Source organism: Oncorhynchus masou, unplaced genomic scaffold (genome assembly GCF_036934945.1).
Source record: "Oncorhynchus masou masou isolate Uvic2021 unplaced genomic scaffold, UVic_Omas_1.1 unplaced_scaffold_929, whole genome shotgun sequence".
NCBI classification, from domain to species: domain Eukaryota; kingdom Metazoa; phylum Chordata; class Actinopteri; order Salmoniformes; family Salmonidae; genus Oncorhynchus; species Oncorhynchus masou.
The window spans coordinates 57,417-82,500 of NW_027015772.1; the positions used below are offsets into that span (position 1 = coordinate 57,417).

General features: G+C 49.1%; 1 protein-coding gene across 1 annotated transcript in view; it reads left to right on the forward strand.

Moving 5' to 3' along the window:
- The window catches only part of LOC135538189 (mdm2-binding protein-like), a 75,846-nt gene that overhangs the window by 4,525 nt on the left and 46,237 nt on the right, over positions 1–25,084 (forward strand). Inside the window, exons 7-12 of the mRNA XM_064964155.1 lie at positions 163–277; positions 9,860–9,982; positions 19,063–19,157; positions 23,389–23,455; positions 23,929–24,046; positions 24,312–24,482. Of these exons, the coding sequence (XP_064820227.1) occupies positions 163–277; positions 9,860–9,982; positions 19,063–19,157; positions 23,389–23,455; positions 23,929–24,046; positions 24,312–24,482 (689 nt within the window). The remainder of the gene's footprint in view (positions 1–162; positions 278–9,859; positions 9,983–19,062; positions 19,158–23,388; positions 23,456–23,928; positions 24,047–24,311; positions 24,483–25,084) is intronic.

The following is a 25,084-nucleotide window of genomic DNA, read 5'->3' on the forward strand; positions in this document are numbered from 1 at the left end:
AAGAACTATTATACAAAATGACAAGCCCAGTTGACACTGGAATCCTCCCAACAGTTCTACCTGTGTGATCTCCATTGTACCACTAGAGGGCAGCATAGAGTTGTTAAATGGGGAAATACACAGATAGACATCAGTTTATCTTTCTTTTGCTTGTTCCTCCAGGTGGCAGAAGCCAGCCTCTAACCTGTCAGCCAGAGTAGTACATCCCAGTAACATCATGGCCTGTATTGATGAGAGGGAGTTATGGAGAGGAGGTGTTCTCATCAGAGAGAAAAAGGTAAGATTATTTAGTCAGTCAGAATGGTTTTTACAAGTGTTTTGACTGTTGTATCTATATACTTGACCACTAGGGGGTGTTTGTTAGTAAATCAGCAACATGAAAGGAAAGTGGGTGTATTTTAACTATTACAATATGATGAACAGTGCATTCTGAAGGTATTGACCTTTTCCACATTTTGTTACGTTACAGCCTTATTCTAAAATGGATTAAATTGCCCCCCCCCCCCCCCATCTGCACACACAACCCCATAATGACAAAGCAAAAACAGGTTTAGATTTTTTTTGCAAATTTATTAACAATAAAATAACAGAAATATCACATTTAGATAAATATTCAGATCCTTTACTCAGTACTTTGTTAAAGCACCTTTGACAGCGATTACAGCCTCGAGTCTTCTTGGGTATGACGCTACAAGCTTGGCACACCTGCATTTGGGGAGTTTCTCCCATTCTTCTCTGCAGATCCTCTCAAGCTCTGTCAGGTTGGATGGGGAATGTCACTGCACAGCTATTTTCAGGTCTCTCTAGAGATGTTCGATCAGGTTCAGGTCCAGGCTCTGGCTGGGCCACTCAAGGACATTCAGAGACTTGTCCAGAAGCCACTCCTGCGTTGTCTTGGCTGTTTGCATAGAGTCGTCCTGTTGGAAGGTGAACCTTCGCCCCAGTCTGAGGTGCTGAGCGATCTGGAGCAGGTTTTCATCAAGGATCTCTCTGTAATTTACTCCGTTCATCTTTCCCTTGATCCTGACTAGTCTCCCAGTCCCTGCCGCTGAAAAACATCCCCACGGCATGATGCTGCCACCATGCTGCACCGTAGGGATGGTGCCAGGTTTCCTCCAAATGTGACACTTGGCATTCAGGCCAAAGAGTTCAATCTTGGTTACATCAGACCAGAGAATCTTGTTTCTCATGGTCTGAGAATATTTAGGTGCCTTTTGCCAAACTCTATGCAGGCTTTTGTGTGTCTTTTACTGAGGAGTGGCTTCCACAGAGGAACTCTGGAGTTCTGTCAGAGTGACCATCGGGTTCTTGGTCACCTCCCTGACCAAGGGCCCTTCTCCCCTGATTGCTCAGTTTGGCCGGGCGGCAAGCTGTAGGAAGAGTCTTGGTGGTTCCAAACTTCTTCCATTTAAGAATGACGGAGGCCACTGTGTTCTTGGGGACCTTCAATGCTGCAGAAATTGTTTGGTACCCTTCCCCAGATCTGTGCCTCGACACAATCCTGTCCCGTTAGCTCTACGGACAATTCCTTTGACCTCATGGCTTGGTGTTTCCTCTGACATGCACTGTCAACTGTAGGACCATATAGACAGGCCTTTCCAAATCTTGTCCAATCAATTGAATTTAAGACCGGTGGACTCCAAGTTGTAGAAACATCTCAAGAATGATCAATGGAAACAGTTAAATTAAGGTTAAATAAAAAAAATAAAACAAAATGCACCAGAACTCAATTTCAAGTCTCATAGAAAAGTGTCTGAATATTTAGGTAAATAAGGCATTTCTGGTTTTTATATTTAATACATTTGCTAACATTTCTAAACTGTTTTTGCTTTGTCATTATGGGGTATTATGTGTAGATTGAGACATTTTTTTATTTAATTCATTTTAGAATAAATCAAATCAATTTTATTTATCACGTGTCAAATACAACAGGTTTAGACCTTACAGTGAAATGCTTACTAACAAGCCCTTACCAACAATGCAGTTTTAAGAATAAAAAAAAAGAATAATTAAAAGAATAAGAAATAAAAGTAAGACAAAAAGAGCAGCAGTAAAATAGAGTCAATGTGGAGGCTATATACAGGGTGTTACGGTACAGAGTCAATGTGGAGGCTATATATAGGGTGTTACGGTACAGAGTCAATGTGGAGGCTATATACAGGGTGTTACGGTACAGAGTCAATGTGGAGGCTATATACAGGGTGTTACGGTACAGAGTCAATGTGGAGGCTATATACAGGGTGTTACGGTACAGAGTCAATGTGGAGGCTATATACAGGGTGTTACGGTACAGAGTCAATGTGGAGGCTATATACAGGGTGTTACGGTACAGAGTCAATGTGGAGGCTATATACAGGGTGTTACGGTACAGAGTCAATGTGGAGGCTATATACAGGGTGTTACAGTACAGAGTCAATGTGGAGGCTATATACAGGGTGTTACGGTACAGAGTCAATGTGGAGGCTATACACAGGGTGTTACGGTACAGAGTCAATGTGGAGGATATATACAGGGTGTTACGGTACAGAGTGAATGTGGAGGTTAATATACAGGGGGTACCGGTACAGAGTCAATGTGGGGGCTATATACAGGGGATACCAGTACAGAGTCAATGTGGAGGCTATATGCAGGGGGTACCGGTACGGAGTCAATGTGCAGGGGCACCAGTTAGTCGAGGTAATGTACATTAAGGTAGAGTTAAAGTGACTATGCATGGATAATAAACAGAGAGTAGCAGCAGTGTAAAAGAGGGAGGGGGGCAATGCAAATAGTCATTTGATTAGATGTTCAGGAGTCTTATGGCTTGGGGGTAGAAGCTGTTTAGAAGCCTCTTGGACATAGACTTCGTGCTCCGGTACCGCTTGCCGTGTGGTAGCAGAGAGAACAGTCCATGACTAGGGTGGCTGGAGTCTTTGACCATTTTTAGGGCCTTCCTCTGACACCGCCTGGTATAGAGGTTCTGGATGGCAGGAAGCTTGGCCCCAGTGATGTACTGGGCCATACACACTACCCTTTGTAGTGCCTTGCGGTCGGAGGCCGAGCAGTTGCCGACCAGGCAGTGATGCAACCAGTCAGGATGCTCTCGATGGTGCAGCTGTAGAACTGTTTGAGGATCTGAGGACCCATGCCTAATCTTTTCAGTCTCCTGAGGGGGAAGAGGCTGTAATGTAACAAAATGTGGAAAAAAGGAAGTGGCCTGAATACTTTCTGAATGCTCTGTAGATTATGCCGCCCTAGGAGAATGTATAGGGGTCATGTGTGGGTCAGGGTGCTCAGTGTGTGCCAAGCCTAGGGCTGTAATGATGGGCTCTTCTGTCTGGAGGCCTTTCTGGGCCTAGAGTCAGGGGTTAAGGGTCACTGCAAATCCAGAGTCCCCTGGCTAGCACGCTGGACCATGCCAGGGTTACTCACCTCTTCACCCAGCCCCCTGACTGGCACAAAGGGGGGGCATGAGAACAGGCTGTGCCTGGCCCTGAACCCAAACCCCAGTCTCTTATGACTCAGCCGTTATTGATTGTAGATCCGCCTTGGTACTGCTTGTACTCAATGAGAGTTGATAGACGCGTTGTGAATACTTATTTTCCACCATAATTTGCAAATAAATTCATTAAAAATCCTACAATGTGATTTTTCTGGATTTTTTTTTCTTCTCATTTTGTCTGTCATAGTTGAAGTGTACCTATGATGAAAATTACAGGCCTCTCATCTTTTTAAGTGGGAGAACATGCACAATTGGTGGCTGACTAAATACCTTTTTGCCCCACTGTATATACATATACTGTCGGCTCCAAAATGACTGACACCCTGACTGGCAATGCACAAACAATATTTAAAAAATATAAACAATCTAATTATGGAGATAAACTCAAAATACCAACGTGTGAAAAATACTGTACTGTATTAATGTTTCAATGAACCCCAACAAAATAATTTATTGATTTAATTAAAAATCAATGTCCTGCAAATCAACGTTTCACAATTAATGGCACCCTTAAATATTATTGTAATTAACATCTACCAAAATTAAACCAGGAATTATATTCCACTTATTAAAGTTTATCTAAGTGTTAAGGAACTATATTGAGCCATTACATCACTTCCTGTTTCACTAGGGTATAAAAATGAGAACACTCATGTAATATCCCTTTGTCATTCAACACCATGAAGAAAAGACCTGGCAGTTCAAAAGGGATAGATGGTCGTAAGACCTTCTCAAATCTGGTAATGGCTATAAGAAGATCCACAAACAATTGAATATACCACTGAGCACTGCTGGGGCAGTTATTAAAACATTCAAAAGATATGGTACAGTTGAAAACGTGAATTCACCAATTTGTAAGTCGCTCTGGATAAGAGCGTCTGCTAAATGGCTTAAATGTAAATGTAAAACCTCACGGGTCGAGGATGCAAATGCATTTTGCCCCCCAGGAAGGGAGGAGGATGGTGAGAGAAGCAACAAAATCCCCAAGAATCACTGAAAGAATTGCAGTCCTTCGTGGCGTCTCGGGGTCACCAGGTTTAAAAAAGCACCATCAGACTCTACCTCCACATCCACAGGCTCTTTGGAAGGGTTGCCAGAAGAAAGCCCCATCAGACTCCACCTACACAGGCTCTTTGGAAGGGTTGCCAGAAGAAAGCCCCATCAGACTCCACCTACACAGGCTCTTTGGAAGGGTTGCCAGAAGAAAGCCCCATCAGACTCCACCTACACAGGCTCTTTGGAAGGGTTGCCAGAAGAAAGCCCCATCAGACTCCACCTACACAGGCTCTTTGGAAGGGTTGCCAGATGAAAGCACCATCAGACTCCACCTCCACAGGCTCTTTGGAAGGGTTGCCAGAAGAAAGCCCCATCAGACTCCACCTCCACAGGCTCTTTGGAAGGGTTGCCAGATGAAAGCACCATCAGACTCCACATCCACAGGCTCTTTGGAAGGGTTGCCAGATGAAAGCCCCATCAGACTCCACCTCCACCTCCACAGGCTCTTTGGAAGGGTTGCCAGATGAAAGCCCCATCAGACTCTACCTCCACATCCACAGGCTCTTTGGAAGGGTTGCCAGATGAAAGCACCATCAGACTCCACATCCACAGGCTCTTTGGAAGGGTTGCCAGATGAAAGCACCATCAGACTCTACCTCCACATCCACAGGCTCTTTGGAAGGGTTGCCAGATGAAAGCACCATCAGACTCCACATCCACAGGCTCTTTGGAAGGGTTGCCAGATGAAAGCACCATCAGACTCTACCTCCACATCCACAGGCTCTTTGGAAGGGTTGCCAGATGAAAGCACCATCAGACTCCACATCCACAGGCTCTTTGGAAGGGTTGCCAGATAAAAGCCCCATCAGACTCCACATCCACAGGCTCTTTGGAAGGGTTGCCAGATGAAAGCCCCATCAGACTCCACCTCCACATCCACAGGCTCTTTGGAAGGGTTGCCAGATGAAAGCCCCATCAGACTCCACCTCCACATCCACAGGCTCTTTGGAAGGGTTGCCAGATGAAAGCACCATCAGACTCCACCTCCACATTCACAGGCTCTTTGGAAGGGTTGCCAGATGAAAGCCCCATCAGAATCCACCTCCACAGGCTCTTTGGAAGGGTTGCCAGGAGAAAGCCCCATCAGACTCCACATCCACAGGCTCTTTGGAAGGGTTGCCAGATGAAAGCCCCATCAGACTCCACCTCCACAGGCTCTTTGGAAGGGTTGCCAGATGAAAGCACCATCAGACTCCACCTCCACATCCACAGGCTCTTTGGAAGCGTTGCCAGGAGAAAGCCCCATCAGACTCCACCTCCACAGGCTCTTTGGAAGGGTTGCCAGATGAAAGCCCCATCAGACTCCACCTCCACAGGCTCTTTGGAAGGGTTGCCAGATGAAAGCCCCATCAGACTCCACCTCCACAGGCTCTTTGGAAGGGTTGCCAGATGAAAGCACCATCAGACTCCACCTCCACATCCACAGGCTCTTTGGAAGGGTTGCCAGATGAAAGCCCCATCAGACTCCACCTCCACATCCACAGGCTCTTTGGAAGGGTTGCCAGATGAAAGCACCATCAGACTCCACCTCCACATTCACAGGCTCTTTGGAAGGGTTGCCAGATGAAAGCCCCATCAGAATCCACCTCCACAGGCTCTTTGGAAGGGTTGCCAGGAGAAAGCCCCATCAGACTCCACATCCACAGGCTCTTTGGAAGGGTTGCCAGATGAAAGCCCCATCAGACTCCACCTCCACAGGCTCTTTGGAAGGGTTGCCAGATGAAAGCCCCATCAGACTCCACCTCCACAGGCTCTTTGGAAGGGTTGCCAGATGAAAGTCCCATCAGACTCCACCTCCACATCCACAGGCTCTTTGGAAGGGTTGCCAGATGAAAGCCCCATCAGACTCCACCTCCACATCCACAGGCTCTTTGGAAGGGTTGCCAGATGAAAGCACCATCAGACTCCACCTCCACATTCACAGGCTCTTTGGAAGGGTTGCCAGATGAAAGCCCCATCAGAATCCACCTCCACAGGCTCTTTGGAAGGGTTGCCAGGAGAAAGCCCCATCAGACTCCACATCCACAGGCTCTTTGGAAGGGTTGCCAGATGAAAGCCCCATCAGACTCCACCTCCACAGGCTCTTTGGAAGGGTTGCCAGATGAAAGCCCCATCAGACTCCACCTCCACAGGCTCTTTGGAAGGGTTGCCAGATGAAAGCCCCATCAGACTCCACCTCCACAGGCTCTTTGGAAGGGTTGCCAGATGAAAGTCCCATCAGACTCCACCTCCACATCCACAGGCTCTTTGGAAGGGTTGCCAGATGAAAGCCCCATCAGACTCCACCTCCACAGGCTCTTTGGAAGGGTTGCCAGATGAAAGTCCCATCAGACTCCACCTCCACATCCACAGGCTCTTTGGAAGGGTTGCCAGATGAAAGCCCCATCAGACTCCACCTCCACCTCCACAGGCTCTTTGGAAGGGTTGCCAGGAGAAAGCCCTTAATGATCCCAAGACTTACAGAGAATGTACTTTAAAATGGAAGAAATGTCTCCCCACCCCATGGCAAAATGTGTAGACTTACAGAGAATGTGCTTTAAAATGGAAGAAATGTCTCCCCACCCCATGGCAAAATGTGTAGACTTACAGAGAATGTGCTTTAAAATGGAAGAAATGTCTCCCCACCACATGGCAAAATGTGTAGACTTAAAGGAAATTAGCTGTAGCTTCCTGGGGTCCAACACAGAACATGAAACATGACATAATACAGAACATTATTAGACAACCGCTCAAGGACAGAACAACTTAATAAAAATATCTGTTCAATTATTTTAATTCCATTTTTTTTTGGGGGGGGGGGGGTGAGATCAATGCGCAGTTTCTCTAGAGATAAACTTGATCAAGCCCAACTGTGCAATGTAGTAGGGAGTTGTAGTTTCCAACAGGCCAATATTCTACATTACATGTTAATTAACTACATTGACCATAATCCATTGCTCGCCTACTTGTCCGGTCTGTGTGGTGCAAGAGAAGATACAGAAGAACGTGCGATTGAGAGGGATAGAGGGCAGTTGCTTCAAAGGAATCTCTATCGGAAAATACATGATCTAAGTGATTGATCGTTGCTATTCAGCAGTCATACAAGTGTGCCTTATTTCCTTGAAAGAACTAATAAAATATGGATTTTGTCAAGACAGCAAAGGCTCTATACAGATGAGATGGTGACGGAATGAAATTATAGTCATCAAAAAAAGCAAATGTAATCTAGGGTAGCCTAGTGGTTAGAGTGTAGGGACGGCAGGGTAGCCTAGTGGTTAGAGTGTAGGGACGGCAGGTAGCCTAGTGGTTAGAGTGTAGGGACGGCAGGTAGCCTAGTGGTTAGAGTGTAGGGACGGCAGGTAGCCTAGTGGTTAGAGTGTAGGGACGGCAGGCAGGCAGCCTAGTGGTTAGAGTGTAGGGACGGCAGGGTAGCCTAGTGGTTAGAGTGTAGGGACAGGGTAGCCTAGTGGTTAGAGGTAGGGACCAGGGTAGCCTAGTGGTTAGAGTGTAGGGACGGCAGGGTAGCCTAGTGGTTAGAGTGTAGGGACGGCAGGGTAGCCTAGTGGTTAGAGTGTAGGGACGGCAGGGTAGCCTAGTGGTTAGAGTGTAGGGACGGCAGGGTAGCCTAGTGGTTAGAGTGTAGGGACGGCAGGGTAGCCTAGTGGTTAGAGTGTAGGGACGGCAGGTAGCCTAGTGGTTAGAGTGTAGGGACGGCAGGGTAGCCTAGTGGTTGGTTAGAGTGGTTAGGGACGGCAGGGTAGCCTAGTGGTTAGAGTGTAGGGACGGCAGGGTAGCCTAGTGGTTAGAGTGTGGCAGGGTAGCCTAGTGGTTAGAGTGGAGGGCAGGGTAGCCTAGTGGTTAGAGTGTAGGGACGGCAGGGTAGCCTAGTGGTTAGAGTGTAGGGACGGCAGGGTAGCCTAGTGGTTAGAGTGTAGGGCAGGCAGGCAGCAGGGGCGGGGTAGCCTAGTGGTTAGAGTGTAGGGGCAGGCAGGTAGCCTAGTGGTTAGGTTAGGGGCAGGCAGGAGTGGTTAGAGTGGGGCGGCAGGGTAGCCTAGTGGTTAGAGTGGAGGGGCGGCAGGTAGCCTAGTGGTTAGAGTGGAGGGGCTGCAGGGAGCCTAGTGGTTAGAGTGGAGGGGCGGCAGGGTAGCCTAGTGGTTAGAGTGGAGGGGCGGCAGGGTAGCCTAGTGGTTAGAGTGGAGGGGCGGCAGGGTAGCCTAGTGGTTAGAGTGGAGGGGCGGCAGGGTAGCCTAGTGGTTAGAGTGGAGGGGCGGCAGGGAGCCTAGTGGTTAGAGTGGAGGGGCGGCAGGTAGCCTAGTGGTTAGAGTGTAGGGATGGCAGGTAGCCTAGTGGTTAGAGTGTAGGGACGGCAGGGTAGCCTAGTGGTTAGAGTGTAGGGGCAGGCAGGCAGCCTAGTGGTTAGAGTGGAGGGGCGGCAGGTAGCCTAGTGGTTAGAGTGTAGGGGCAGGCAGGTAGCCTAGTGGTTAGAGTGTAGGGGCAGGCAGGCAGCCTAGTGGTTAGAGTGTAGGGGCGGCAGGGTAGCCTATTGGTTAGAGTGGAGGGGCGGCAGGTAGCCTAGTGGTTAGAGTGGAGGGGCTGCAGGGAGCCTAGTGGTTAGAGTGGAGGGGCGGCAGGGTAGCCTAGTGGTTAGAGTGGAGGGCGGCAGGGTAGCCTAGTGGAGGGGCGGCAGGGTAGCCTAGTGGTTAGAGTGGAGGGGCGGCAGGGTAGCCTAGTGGTTAGAGTGGAGGGGGGCAGGGTAGCCTAGTGGTTAGAGTGGAGGGGCGGCAGGGTAGCCTAGTGGGAGCCTAGTGGTTAGAGTGGTTAGAGTGGAGGGGCGGCAGGTAGCCTAGTGGTTAGAGTGTAGGGATGGCAGGTAGCCTAGTGGTTAGAGTGGAGGGGCTGCAGGGTAGCCTAGTGGTTAGAGTGGAGGGGCGGCAGGTAGCCTAGTGGTTAGAGTGGAGGGGCTGCAGGGTAGCCTAGTGGTTAGAGTGGAGGGGCGGCAGGGTAGCCTAGTGGTTAGAGTGGAGGGGCTGCAGGGTAGCCTAGTGGTTAGAGTGGAGGGGCGGCAGGGTAGCCTAGTGGTTAGAGTGGAGGGGCGGCAGGGTAGCCTAGTGGTTAGAGTGGAGGGGCGGCAGGGTAGCCTAGTGGTTAGAGTGGAGGGGCGGCAGGGTAGCCTAGTGGTTAGAGTGGAGGGGCGGCAGGGTAGCCTAGTGGTTAGAGTGGAGGGGCGGCTCTAATTACAGTGAGAACAGGCTGTCTTGGGAAATCTCTTTTCTAAAATGGAAACCCAGTTTGAGTTCACTAACGATGCTGTCCTATTGATTTCTCTCCTGTGCGGTCTAACAGTTTGCCTCTGAGGTGAGGTTTGAAGGCTTCTCCCTCCGAGCCCAGGACAGAGAGACACGGTACAGCCTGCTGCCTTCTACTCCAGGATCCCATAACAACTCTGACCACAAGCTACACTTAGAGGTGAGTAGTCCTACTCCCCACCTTATCCTACCCCACCCTATCTGATCCTACCCTAACCTACCCCACCTTATCCTATCCTACCCCACCCAAACCTACCCCACCCCACCTTATCCGATCCTACCCCACCCTAACCTACCCCACCTTATCCTACCCCACCCCACCCGAACCTACCCCACCCTATCCGATCCTACCCCACCTTATCCTATCCTACCCCACCCGAACCTACCCCACCCTATCCGATCCTACCCCACCCGATCCTACCCCACCTTATCCTATCCTACCCCACCCGAACCTACCCCACCCTATCCGAATCTACCCCACCCGATCCTACCCCACCTTATCCTATCCAATCCTACCCCACCCTATCCTATACTACCCCACCTCATCCTACCCCACCCTATCCTATCCTATCCTACCTTATCCTATCCTACCCCACCTTATCCTAAACTACCCCACCTTATACTATCCTACCCCACCTTATCCTATCCTAACATATCCTTCCCTCCCCTCCCAGACAAACTCTGACCACAGTCTACAGTCGGAGGTGAGTAGTCCTATCCTTCTCTGACTAACCAGACAACTAGTGTGTCACTGTAGTCTGGCCACTGTCAGCTACTGACTCACTGTCCTACCCTACCTCCTACCTTCCAGTTCTGTCAGCTACTGACTCACTGTCCTGCCCTACCTCCTACCTTCCAGTTCTGTCTGCTACTGACTCACTGTCCTACCCTACCTCCAACCTTCCAGTTCTGTCTGCTACTGACTCACTGTCCTACCCTACCTCCAACCTTCCAGTTCTGTCTGCTACTGACTCACTGTCCTACCCTACCCTACCTCCAACCTTCCAGTTCTGTCTGCTACTGACTCACTGTCCTACCCTACCTCCAACCTTCCAGTTCTGTCTGCTACTGACTCACTGTCCTACCCTACCCTACCTCCAACCTTCCAGTTCTGTCTGCTACTGACTCACTGTCCTACCCTACCTCCAACCTTCCAGTTCTGTCTGCTACTGACTCACTGTCCTACCCTACCTCCAACCTTCCAGTTCTGTCTGCTACTGACTCACTGTCCTACCCTACCTCCAACCTTCCAGTTCTGTCAGCTACTGACTCACTGTCCTACCCTACCTCCAACCTTCCAGTTCTGTCTGCTACTGACTCACTGTCCTGTCCTACCTCCAACCTTCCAGTTCTGTCTGCTACTGACTCACTGTCCTGTCCTACCTCCAACCTTCCAGTTCTGTCTGCTACTGACTCACTGTCCTGCCCTACCTCCAACCTTCCAGTTCTGTCTGCTACTGACTCACTGTCCTGTCCTACCTCCAACCTTCCAGTTCTGTCTGCTACTGACTCACTGTCCTACCCTACCTCCAACCTTCCAGTTCTGTCTGCTACTGACTCACTGTCCTGCCCTACCTCCAACCTTCCAGTTCTGTCTGCTACTGACTCACTGTCCTGTCCTACCTCCAACCTTCCAGTTCTGTCTGCTACTGACTCACTGTCCTGTCCTACCTCCAACCTTCCAGTTCTGTCTGCTACTGACTCACTGTCCTGTCCTACCTCCAACCTTCCAGTTCTGTCTGCTACTGACTCACTGTCCTACCCTACCTCCAACCTTCCCGTCCTGTCTGCTACTGACTCACTGTCCTACCCTACCTCCTACCTTCCAGTTCTGTCTGCTACTGACTCACTGTCCTACCCTACCTCCAACCTTCCAGTTCTGTCTGCTACTGACTCACTGTCCTACCCTACCTCCAACCTTCCAGTTCTGTCTGCTACTGACTCACTGTCCTGCCCTACCTCCAACCTTCCAGTTCTGTCTGCTACTGACTCACTGTCCTGTCCTACCTCCAACCTTCCAGTTCTGTCTGCTACTGACTCACTGTCCTGTCCTACCTCCAACCTTCCAGTTCTGTCTGCTACTGACTCACTGTCCTACCCTACCTCCAACCTTCCAGTTCTGTCTGCTACTGACTCACTGTCCTGCCCTACCTCCAACCTTCCAGTTCTGTCTGCTACTGACTCACTGTCCTGCCCTACCTCCAACCTTCCAGTTCTGTCTGCTACTGACTCACTGTCCTGTCCTACCTCCAACCTTCCAGTTCTGTCTGCTACTGACTCACTGTCCTGTCCTACCTCCAACCTTCCAGTTCTGTCTGCTACTGACTCACTGTCCTACCCTACCTCCAACCTTCCAGTTCTGTCTGCTACTGACTCACTGTCCTACCCTACCTCCAACCTTCCCGTCCTGTCTGCTACTGACTCACTGTCCTACCCTACCTCCTACCTTCCAGTTCTGTCTGCTACTGACTCACTGTCCTACCCTACCTCCAACCTTCCAGTTCTGTCTGCTACTGACTCACTGTCCTACCCTACCTCCAACCTTCCAGTTCTGTCTGCTACTGACTCACTGTCCTGCCCTACCTCCAACCTTCCAGTTCTGTCTGCTACTGACTCACTGTCCTACCCTACCTCCAACCTTCCAGTTCTGTCTGCTACTGACTCACTGTCCTACCCTACCTCCAACCTTCCAGTTCTGTCTGCTACTGACTCACTGTCCTGCCCTACCTCCAACCTTCCAGTTCTGTCTGCTACTGACTCACTGTCCTACCCTACCTCCTACCTTCCAGTTCTGTCTGCTACTGACTCACTGTCCTACCCTACCTCCAACCTTCCAGTTCTGTCTGCTACTGACTCACTGCCCTACCCTACCTCCAACCTTCCAGTTCTACTTGCTACTGACTCACTGTCCTACCCTACCTCCAACCTTCCAGTTCTGTCTGCTACTGACTCACTGTCCTACCCTACCTCCAACCTTCCAGTTCTGTCTGCTACTGACTCACTGTCCTACCCTACCTCCAACCTTCCAGTTCTACTTGCTACTGACTCACTGTCCTACCCTACCTCCAACCTTCCAGTTCTGTCTGCTACTGACTCACTGTCCTACCCTACCTCCAACCTTCCAGTTCTGTCTGCTACTGACTCACTGTCCTGCCCTACGTCCAACCTTCCAGTTCTGTCTGCTACTGACTCACTGTCCTACCCTACCTCCAACCTTCCAGTTCTGTCTGCTACTGACTCACTGTCCTACCCTACCTCCAACCTTCCAGTTCTGTCTGCTACTGACTCACTGTCCTACCCTACCTCCAACCTTCCAGTTCTGTCTGCTACTGACTCACTGTCCTACCCTACCTCCAACCTTCCAGTTCTGTCTGCTACTGACTCACTGTCCTACCCTACCTCCAACCTTCCAGTTCTGTCTGCTACTGATTCACGGTCCTACCCTACCTCCAACCTTCCAGTTCTACATGCTACTGACTCACTGTCCTGCCCTACCTCCAACCTTCCAGTTCTGTCTGCTACTGACTCACTGTCCTGTCCTACCTCCAACCTTCCAGTTCTGTCTGCTACTGACTCACTGTCCTACCCTACCTCCAACCTTCCAGTTCTGTCTGCTACTGACTCACTGTCCTACCCTACCTCCAACCTTCCAGTTCTGTCTGCTACTGACTCACTGTCCTACCCTACCTCCAACCTTCCAGTTCTGTCTGCTACTGACTCACTGTCCTACCCTACCTCCAACCTTCCAGTTCTGTCTGCTACTGACTCACTGTCCTACCCTACCTCCAACCTTCCAGTTCTGTCTGCTACTGACTCACGGTCCTACCCTACCTCCAACCTTCCAGTTCTGTCAGCTACTGACTCACTGTCCTACCCTACCTCCAACCTTCCAGTTCTACTTGCTACTGACTCACTGTCCTACCACCAGAGTAAGCATCTTTACTCACGGAGACACTGCCTTGTAAACACGTGTTTTTACACAGCTTTTAATACAATCAGTTGTTTTAGGGGTTAAAAGCAGACTCAAACCTACACTCCTACAGAACCCTTAAGGTGTTCAAACATCCACGAAATACACTTTTTCAATAAAACACTCCTTAATAAAATACAAATAAAATATTTAGCTTCAGCCATCTAACACGGTTGGTGTTTCTGTCAGAGAGAGAGAGAGAGAGAGGGAGAAACAGAGAGAATGACAGAGAGAGAGGGAGAAACAGAGAGAGAGAGGTAGAAACAGAGAGAATGACAGAGAGAGAGGGAGAAACAGAGAGAGAGAGGGAGAAACAGAGAGAATGACAGAGAGAGAGGGAGAAACAGAGAGAATGACAGAGAGAGAGGGAGAAACAGAGAGAATGACAGAGAGGGGGAGAGGGAGAAACAGAGAATGACAGAGAGAGAGGGAGAAACAGAGAGAAGACAGAGAGAGAGAGGGAGAAACAGAGAGAATGACAGAGAGAGAGGGAGAAACAGAGAGAATGACAGAGAGAGAGGGAGAAACAGAGAGTGACAGAGAGAGAGGGAGAAACAGAGAGTGACAGAGAGAGAGGGAGAAACAGAGAATGACAGAGAGAGAGGGAGAAACAGAGAGAATGACAGAGAGAGAGGGAGAAACAGAGAGAATGACAGAGAGAGAGGGAGAAACAGAGAGAATGACAGAGAGAGAGGGAGAAACAGAGAGAATGACAGAGAGAGAGGGAGAAACAGAGAGAATGACAGAGAGAGAGGGAGAAACAGAGAGAATGACAGAGAGAGAGGGAGAAACAGAGAGAAGAGAGAGAGAGAGAGAGGGAGAAACAGAGAGAAGACAGAGGGAGAAACAGAGAGAAGACAGAGGGAGAAACAGAGAGAATGACAGAGAGAGGGAGAAACAGAGAGAATGACAGAGAGAGAGGGAGAAACAGAGAATGACAGAGAGAGAGGGAGAAACAGAGAGAATGACAGAGAGAGAGGGAGAAACCGAGAATGACAGAGAGAGAGAGAGAGAGAGAGAGAGAGAGACAGAGAGACAGAGAGCTCAGTTAGTGTCCATGTTGCTGTCTCTCCGCTCCAGGCTCTGTTGTCATAAGAGTGTTGCTCTAATGAGTTTTCCACTACAGATGAATCATGGCTGTTCTATGTAGCAATGGACACACACACACACACACACACACACACACACACACACACACACGCTCAGTTATTAAACTCTTGGACTGTTTACTCGTGGTACACACAGCTGATTTACAACACCCATATTGATTAGCTAGTTAAATTCCTTTTTGTTCCGTGCCAGACAGTATCTATGATGATGATTATTGTGGTTCTGGGAGAGTGTGATTGTGGTGAAAGTAATTGTGCTGATGTTCTGTGTTTATTGGTGTTGTTGAGACCATGACTAACCATCTGCTGTCTCTGTGGAACTGAAGGAGAGAGGTGGGTGTTGTGGTGGAGGAGGTTCAAGGTACTGCACTATATAGGGTGTGTGTAGTGTACTATATAGGGGATAGGGTGTGTGTAGTGTACTATATAGGGCATATGGTGTGTGTAGTGTACTGTAGGGAATAGGGTGTCTGAGTAGTGCACTATATAGGGGATATGGTGTGTGTGGTGTACTATATAGGGGATATGGTGTGTGTGGTGTACTAGATAGGGGATAGGGTGTTTGTGGTGTACTGTGTGTATATGGGATATGGTGTGTGTGGTGAACTATATAGGGGATAGGGTGTGTGTAGTGTACTATATAGGGGATAGGGGGTGTGTAGTGTACTATATAGGGGATAGGGGGTGTGTAGTGTACTAGATATGGGATATGGTGTGTGTGGTGTACTAGATAGGGGATATGGTGTGTGTGGTGTACTAGATAGGGGATATGGTGTGTGTGGTCTACTAGATAGGGGATATGGTGTGTGTGGTCTACTAGATAGGGGATATGGTGTGTGTGGTCTACTAGATAGGGGATATGGTGTGTGTGGTCTACTTGATAGGGGATATGGTGTGTGTGGTGTACTAGATAGGGGATATGGTGTGTGTGGTGTACTGGATAGGGGATATGGTGTGTGTGGTGTACTAGATAGGGGATATGGTGTGTGTGGTGTACTGTGTGGATAGGGGATATGGTGTGTGGTCTTCTAGATAGGGGATATGGTGTGTGTGGTGTACTAGATAGGGGATATGGTGTGTGTGGTGTACTGGATAGGGGATATGGTGTGTGTGTAGTGTACTATATAGGGGATATGGTGTGTGTGTGGTGTACTAGATAGGGGTTATGGTGTGTGTGGTGTACTAGATAGGGGATATGGTGTGTGTGGTGTACTGGATAGGGGATATGGTGTGTGTGTAGTGTACTATATAGGGGATATGGTGTGTGTGTGGTGTACTAGATAGGGGATATGGTGTGTGGTGTACTAGATAGGGGATATGGTGTGTGTGGTGTACTGTGTATATAGGCTCTATAGTAGTCAGTGGGCCTTGTATGATAATGGAGAAGGCTCTGTAGTTGTCAGTGGGCCTGGTATGATAATGGAGAGGCTCTATAGTAGTCAGTGGGCCTGATATGATAATGGAGAAGGCTCTGTAGTAGTCAGTGGGCCTGGTATGATAATGGAGAAGGCTCTATAGTAGTCAGTGGGCCTGGTATGATAATGGAGAAGGCTCTATAGTAGTCAGTGGGCCTGGTATGATAATGGAGAAGGCTCTATAGTAGTCAGTGGGCCTGGTATGATAATGGAGAAGGCTCTATAGTAGTCAGTGGGCCTGGTATGATAATGGAGAAGGCTCTATAGTAGTCAGTGGGCCTGGTATGATAATGGAGAATGCTCTATAGTAGTCAGTGGGCCTGGTATGATAATGGAGAATGCTCTGTAGTAGTCAGTGGGCCTGGTATGATAATGGAGAAGGCTCTATAGTAGTCAGTGGGCCTGGTATGATAATGGAGAGGGCTCTATAGTAGTCTGGCTGCTCCCTCTATGAAGAATTCACCTCTCAGAGAACCCAGGACCATATGTCCAATCCCCTCTTGCCTCCCCTCGCTCCTGACAATTCCCACCAGAGAACCTCAGTGTGAACTCAAAGGCAGAGCTGTAACTCCCAGGCCAGTTGTAACTCCCAGGCCAGGCCAGTTGTAACTCCCAGGCCAGGCCAGCTGTAACTCCCAGGCCAGGCCAGTTGTAACTCCCAGGCCAGGCCATACCAGTTGTAACTCCCAGGCCAGGCCATACCAGTTGTAACTCCCAGGCCAGCTGTAACTCCCAGGCCAGCTGTAACTCCCAGGCCAGGCCAGCTGTAACTCCCAGGCCAGCTGTAACTCCCAGGCCAGGCCAGCTGTAACTCCCAGGCCAGCTGTAACTCCCAGGCCAGGCCAGCTGTAACTCCCAGGCCAGGCCAGCTGTAACTCCCAGGCCAGGCCAGCTGTAACTCCCAGGCCAGGCCAGCTGTAACTCCCAGGCCAGGCCAGCTGTAACTCCCAGGCCAGGCCAGCTGTAACTCCCAGGCCAGCTGTAACTCCCAGGCCAGCTGTAACTCCCAGGCCAGGCCAGCTGTAACTCCCAGGCCAGGCCAGGCCAGCTGTAACTCCCAGGCCAGGCCAGGCCAGCTGTAACTCCCAGGCCAGGCCAGGCCAGCTGTAACTCCCAGGCCAGCTGCAACTCCCAGGCCAGGCCAGCTGCAACTCCCAGGCCAGGCCAGCTGTAACTCCCAGGCCAGGCCAGCTGTAACTCCCAGGCCAGGCCAGCTGTAACTCCCAGGCCAGGCCAGCTGTAACTCCCAGGCCAGCTGTAACTCCCAGGCCAGGCCAGGCCAGCTGTAACTCCCAGGCCAGGCCAGCTGTAACTCCCAGGCCAGGCCAGGCCAGCTGTAACTCCCAGGCCAGCTGTAACTCCCAGGCCAGCTGTAACTCCCAGGCCAGCTGTAACTCCCAGGCCAGCTGTAACTGCCAGGCCAGGCCAGCTGTAACTCCCAGGCCAGCTGTAACTCCCAGGCCAGCTGTAACTCCATGTCTGTATTTAGATGTGACTCCCAGGCCAGCTGTAACTCCCAGGCCAGCTGTAACTCCCAGGCCAGGCCAGCTGTAACTCCCAGGCCAGCTGTAACTCCCAGGCCAGCTGTAACTCCCAGGCCAGCTGTAACTCCCAGGCCAGTTGTAACTCCCAGGCCAGCTGTAACTCCCAGGCCAGCTGTAACTCCCAGGCCAGCTGTAACTCCCAGGCCAGCTGTAACTCCATGTCTGTATTTAGATGTGACTCATCCTAAAGCAGATGCATCACTGCACTTTCAGGAAGCTTAGCTTCAGGCCTACTTGGAGTTGCTATTAATGAAAGTATTTAGGTAGTTTCTCCTCTTAGTTTGCAAGGCTGAGGTTGAGGAGAAAAGCAGGAAGCAGCCTTTGCATCGATGGAATTCTATCTCTATACGGTGACCTGTGAAGGATCTGTCTCTGTCCCTTGTTTGGGAAATGGGATGTGGAGCTAATCCCGGGCCAGAGAGAGGGGAGGGGGGTGAAAGCTAAGCCAGCTACTTATTAAACTGGCCTAGCTACACACACAGTCTGATAATACCTGATACAGTCGTTGAACAACGCTGACATTACTGTAAAGTTAGAGGTCAATGAAAGTCCTGAAACATGCCAACTAAATATCAGCATAACGTCTTTCAATCTAAAGCTTGTGTTGTGTGTATAATATCAGCTTTACGGTAATATTTCAATTTAAAGCTTGTGTTGTGTGTATAATATCAGCTTTACGGTAATAGTTCAATCTAAAGCTTGTGTTTTGTGTATAATATCAGCTTTACGGTAATATTTCAATCTAAAGCTTGTGTTCTGTGTATAATATCAGCTTTACGGTAATATTTCAATCTAAAGCTTGTGTTGTGTGTATAATATCAGCTTTACGGTAATATTTCAATCTAAAGCTTGTGTTGTGTGTGTAATAGCAGCTTTACGGTAATAGTTCAATCTAAAGCTTGTGTTTTGTGTATAATATCAGCTTTACGGTAATATTTCAATCTAAAGCTTGTGTTGTGTGTATAATATCAGCTTTACGGTAATATTTTAATCTAAAGCTTGTGTTGTGTGTATAATATAAGCTTTACGGTAATATTTCAATCTAAAGCTTGTGTTGTGTGTATAATATCAGCTTTACGGTAATATTTCATCTAAAGCTTGTGTTGTGTGTATGTGTCCTTTCATCCCCTTCTTTCTAACCCTCTCTCTCTCGCTCTCTCTCTCTCTCTCTTCTCCCTTCATCTCCTCCCCTCTTTCTCCAGGTGTTCCATTACTTCCGGTCTGTTCTAGACCTGGTTCAGTTGGTGACGGTGTCAGATATTCCCAGCTTCCTCCGTTCCAGCACAGAGTTTCACCTGTATCCTTCACATCAGCTGATGACTGAGGTGTCCACATCTCAGATCAACTGTTGCTCTCAGATCTATCAACTGGAGATATTTAACCACACAGCTGGTTTAAGGGAAGGGGCTTTCCAGAATGTTACAGTTGTATGTGACCTGCTAGACAGTCAGGCTACAGACATGGTCATTGATTTACTCTCTGAACAGGTTTACCCTTGAAACTGGTTTGGGGATAATGAACTTTGTTCTTAGATAATGATTAGCCAGGTCTCATGTGACTGTATCTCCATGTAGACTGAACAGGATCTTGTTCTACTGTCATTGTGTGAAGTAATAACAGATCAAGCCTTACAGTATAAAAGGCAATAGGAAATAGCTGGATACATCTCCCCAGTGTTTCACACCTGTCATGTACAATATAATTCATCAATAAGCACCGAGGGGGTGTGGTATATAGCCAATATATCACGGCTGAAGACTTTTCTTTGCATGACGCAACGCAGAGTGCCTGGTTACAGCCCTTAGCCGTGGTATATTTATTTAACCTTTATTTAACTTGGCAAGTCAGTTAAGAACAAATTCTTATTCAAAACGAGGGCCTAGGAACAGTGTGTTAACTGCCTTGTTCAGGGGCAGAACGACAGATTTTTACCTTGTCAGCTCAGGGATTCAATCGAGCAACCTTTCGGTTACTGGCCCAACGCTCTAACCACTAGGCTACCTGCCGTATATTGGCAATATACCACAAACCTCCGAGGTGCTTTATTGCTATTATAAACTGGTTACCAACATAATTAAAGCAGGTACATTTACATTACATTTAAGTCATTTGGCAGACGCTCTTATCCAGAGCGACTTACAAATTGGTGAATTCACCTTATGACATCCAGTGGAACAGCCACTTTACAATAGTGCATCTAAATCATTTAAGGGGGGTGAGAAGGATTACTTTATCCTATCCTAGGTATTCCTTAAAGAGGTGGGGTTTCAGGTGTCTCCGGAAGGTGGTGATTGACTCCGCTGTCCTGGCGTCGTGAGGGAGTTTGTTCCACCATTGGGGGCCAGAGCAGCGAACAGTTTTGACTGGGCTGAGCGGGAACTGTACTTCCTCAGTGGTAGGGAGGCGAGCAGGCCAGAGGTGGATGAACGCAGTGCCCTTGTTTGGGTGTAGGGCCTGATCAGAGCCTGGAGGTACTGCGGTGCCGTTCCCCTCACAGCTCCGTAGGCAAGCACCATGGTCTTGTAGCGGATGCGAGCTTCAACTGGAAGCCAGTGGAGAGAGCGGAGGAGCGGGGTGACGTGAGAGAACTTGGGAAGGTTGAACACCAGACGGGCTGCGGCGTTCTGGATGAGTTGTAGGGGTTTAATGGCACAGGCAGGGAGCCCAGCCAACAGCGAGTTGCAGTAATCCAGACGGGAGATGACAAGTGCCTGGATTAGGACCTGCGCCGCTTCCTGTGTGAGGCAGGGTCGTACTCTGCGGATGTTGTAGAGCATGAACCTACAGGAACGGGCCACCGCCTTGATGTTAGTTGAGAACGACAGGGTGTTGTCCAGGATCACGCCAAGGTTCTTAGCGCTCTGGGAGGAGGACACAATGGAGTTGTCAACCGTGATGGCGAGATCATGGAACGGGCAGTCCTTCCCCGGGAGGAAGAGCAGCTCCGTCTTGCCGAGGTTCAGCTTGAGGTGGTGATCCGTCATCCACACTGATATGTCTGCCAGACATGCAGAGATGCGATTCGCCACCTGGTCATCAGAAGGGGGAAAGGAGAAGATTAATTGTGTGTCGTCTGCATAGCAATGATAGGAGAGACCATGTGAGGTTATGACAGAGCCAAGTGACTTGGTGTATAGCGAGAATAGGAGAGGGCCTAGAACAGAGCCCTGGGGGACACCAGTGGTGAGAGCGCGTGGTGAGGAGACAGATTCTCGCCACGCCACCTGGTAGGAGCGACCTGTCAGGTAGGACGCAATCCAAGCGTGGGCCGCGCCGGAGATGCCCAACTCGGAGAGGGTGGAGAGGAGGATCTGATGGTTCACAGTATCGAAGGCAGCCGATAGGTCTAGAAGGATGAGAGCAGAGGAGAGAGAGTTAGCTTTAGCAGTGCGGAGCGCCTCCGTGATACAGAGAAGAGCAGTCTCAGTTGAATGACTAGTCTTGAAACCTGACTGATTTGGATCAAGAAGGTCATTCTGAGAGAGATAGCGGGAGAGCTGGCCAAGGACGGCACGTTCAAGAGTTTTGGAGAGAAAAGAAAGAAGGGATACTGGTCTGTAGTTGTTGACATCGGAGGGATCGAGTGTAGGTTTTTTCAGAAGGGGTCGCTCTCTTGAAGACGGAAGGGACGTAGCCAGCGGTCAGGGATGAGTTGATGAGCGAGGTGAGGTAAGGGAGAAGGTCTCCGGAAATGGTCTGGAGAAGAGAGGAGGGGATAGGGTCAAGCGGGCAGGTTGTTGGGCGGCCGGCCGTCACAAGAAGCGAGATTTCATCTGGAGAGAGAGGGGAGAAAGAGGTCAGAGCACAGGGTAGGGCAGTGTGAGCAGAACCAGCGGTGTCGTTTGACTTAGCAAACGAGGATCGGATGTCGTCGACCTTCTTTTCAAAATGGTTGACGAAGTCATCTGCGGAGAGGGAGGAGGGGGGGGAGGGGGAGGAGGATTCAAGAGGGAGGAGAAGGTGGCAAAGAGCTTCCTATGGTTAGAGGCAGATGCTTGGAATTTAGAGTGGTAGAAAGTGGCTTTAGCAGCAGAGACAGAGGAGGAAAATGTAGAGAGGAGGGAGTGAAAGGATGCCAGGTCCGCAGGGAGGCGAGTTTTCCTCCATTTCCGCTCGGCTGCCCGGAGCCCTGTTCTGTGAGCTCGCAATGAGTCGTCGAGCCACGGAGCGGGAGGGGAGGACCGAGCCGGCCTGGAGGATAGGGGACATAGAGAGTCAAAGGATGCAGAAAGGGAAGAGAGGAGGGTTGAGGAGGCAGAATCAGGAGATAGGTTGGAGAAGGTTTGAGCAGAGGGAAGAGATGATAGGATGGAAGAGGAGAGAGTAGCGGGGGAGAGAGAGCGAAGGTTGGGACGGCGCGATACCATCCGAGTAGGGGCAGTGTGGGAAGTGTTGGATGAGAGCGAGAGGGAAAAGGATACAAGGTAGTGGTCGGAGACTTGGAGGGGAGTTGCAATGAGGTTAGTGGAAGAACAGCATCTATTAAAGATGAGGTCGAGCGTATTGCCTGCCTTGTGAGTAGGGGGGGAAGGTGAGAGGGTGAGGTCAAAAGAGGAGAGGAGTGGAAAGAAGGAGGCAGAGAGGAATGAGTCAAAGGTAGACGTGGGGAGGTTAAAGTCGCCCAGGACTGTGAGAGGTGAGCCGTCCTCAGGAAAGGAGCTTATCAAGGCATCAAGCTCATTGATGAACTCTCCGAGGGAACCTGGAGGGCGATAAATGATAACGATGTTAAGCTTGAAAGGGCTGGTAACTGTGACAGCATGGAATTCAAAGGAGGCGATAGACAGATGGGTAAGGGGAGAAAGAGAGAATGACCACTTGGGAGAGATGAGGATCCCGGTGCCACCACCCCGCTGACCAGAAGCTCTCGGGGTGTGCGAGAACACGTGGGCGGACGAAGAGAGAGCAGTAGGAGTAGCAGTGTTATCTGTGGTGATCCATGTTTCCGTCAGTGCCAAGAAGTCGAGGGACTGGAGGGAGGCATAGGCTGAGATGAACTCTGCCTTGTTGGCCGCAGATCGGCAGTTCCAGAGGCTACCGGAGACCTGGAACTCCACGTGGGTCGTGCGCGCTGGGACCACCAGATTAGGGTGGCCGCGGCCACGCGGTGTGGAGCGTTTGTATGGTCTGTGCAGAGAGGAGAGAACAGGGATAGATAGACACATAGTTGACAGGCTACAGAAGAGGCTACGCTAATGCAGAGGAGATTGGAATGACAAGTGGACTACACGTCTCGAATGTTCAGAAAGTTAAGCTTACGTAGCAAGAATCTTATTGACTAAAATGATTGAAATGATACAGTACTGCTGGAGTAGGCTAGCTGGCAGTGGCTGCGTTGTTGACACTACACTAATCAAGTCGTTCCGTTGAGTGTAATAGGTAAAATACATGTTTTGTCATACCTGGAATATACCACGGCTGTCAGCCAATGAGCATTCAGGGCTCGACCCAGCCAGTTTATGAAAGGTAATAAGAAACTGCTAGATACATATCCCCAGTGTTCTACATCCCTTGACCAATCACGACAGAGAACTATCCTCCAAATCACTGAGAGACAAACGGCTCCTTGATCAGTTCAGATCACTGTCTGGAAAGGTACATCAATCACTCCAGTGTGTGACTCAATATACTGTGACTATCAGGTAGTAGTAGCAGTAGCAGTAGTAGCAGCAGCAGTAGTAGTAGTAGTAGTAGCAGCAGTATTAGTAGTAGCAGCAGTATTAGTAGTAGTAGCAGCAGCAGCAGTATGAGTAGTTGTAGCAGTAGTAGCAGCAGCATAGCAGCCATGGGGTGAATGCAAATGGAGAACTTGGGACTATAAGGTTCGGTCTGCATTTGTATGGAAATGTAATTATTGACATAGCCTTGTTCACTACCTATATGGTACTATAAATACCCTAATAAATGTTATGTTCAAAATATAAATAGTTGACACCATTCAAACCAATTATGGTTCAGAACTTTAAAGACAATTCTCTCAGAATTATCTTTTTGCACATAGAACCTTCTAGTTTCAAGCTCTAGATATGTCAAATAATGATTTGAGGTGTGTTTGGTTTATACTCCAGGTAGGGGCACTGTTCTCTCTATCCTGTACGGTCAGCTCCATGGCTCTACCCCCTGCCTCTCAGCTCAGCTCCCAGAAGTGGAAGGACTTCATGTCTAAGAGACCCAAGACCCTGCCTGGTAGGTACTGAATGTGGATCGTCAGCTACAGCTCGTGTGTGAGAAAAGAGATTGTCTCTGTGTTGGTCCTTGATCGACCGTCACAGAACTAACTGTATTGGAACTATAAATATTTAAACGACCAGAATCAAGGCAACAAGGAGAACCAAGGCACTCTTTATACCATATAAACATCCCTAGGCATTCCTATGGCTTTTTCTCTACATATAATCTGGATGTGTGTTCTTTATTTTCAACTCATTTTGACCTATTTGGTTTGCCATAGTTCCATATGTGGAGGTGAAGGGTGAGAGCGGACACTACTTCCTGTTGGTCCAGGGGTCAGAGGGCGGAGGCTGCAAGGCCCGCATGATACACTCAGCCAGTCAGATCAATGGAGCCGCTGCCATGGCAACCGTCAATGGGCTTCTGAAAGAGAATTCAGTGTCGTCTTCAGGTAAGAAACTTAAAAATAAAAATAAATGGTGAACAAACAAAGATCTACTCTGATATGAAATGTTGTTTACATTGTGATTGGTGACTTACCTGTCAATATCACGGACAGTATGAATGGTCTACTGTCAGCATGGTATCCAGCAGTCTTTAAAGACTGGCTCAGAGGCGTCCTCTCTTTGAGGTCATTCCGGTTCCTTGGGTCTAAGGCTGTGCCACAGAAGTTGAAAAGAACAAGAAGAGTCCCTCTAGCTAGCTGATGTTTTTATCTACCTCTCCATTTCCTAACAGTCTAGTTTTAATCATTTGAAAATGGTTGAATAACCCAAGGCATTTATACTTGAAAGTTGTGTATAGAAAGTCGGAGGCTGAATTATAGAATGGCCCAACCACTTTGTACTTCTTCCTTTAACTCCTCTTTCCTCTGAATCTTTAACTTGTTCCTCAACTATATTCAGAGCTGCGGGATGTTTTTTTCTTGAGTGGATGGTCGGGGGGGGGGGTCAGAACGTAATTACAAATGATTTGTAGACTGCAAATTGACTGCAAGAATCCCAAACAGATATAATATTTGAATAAAACTTAATCATTTCAAGCCTTGCTTAC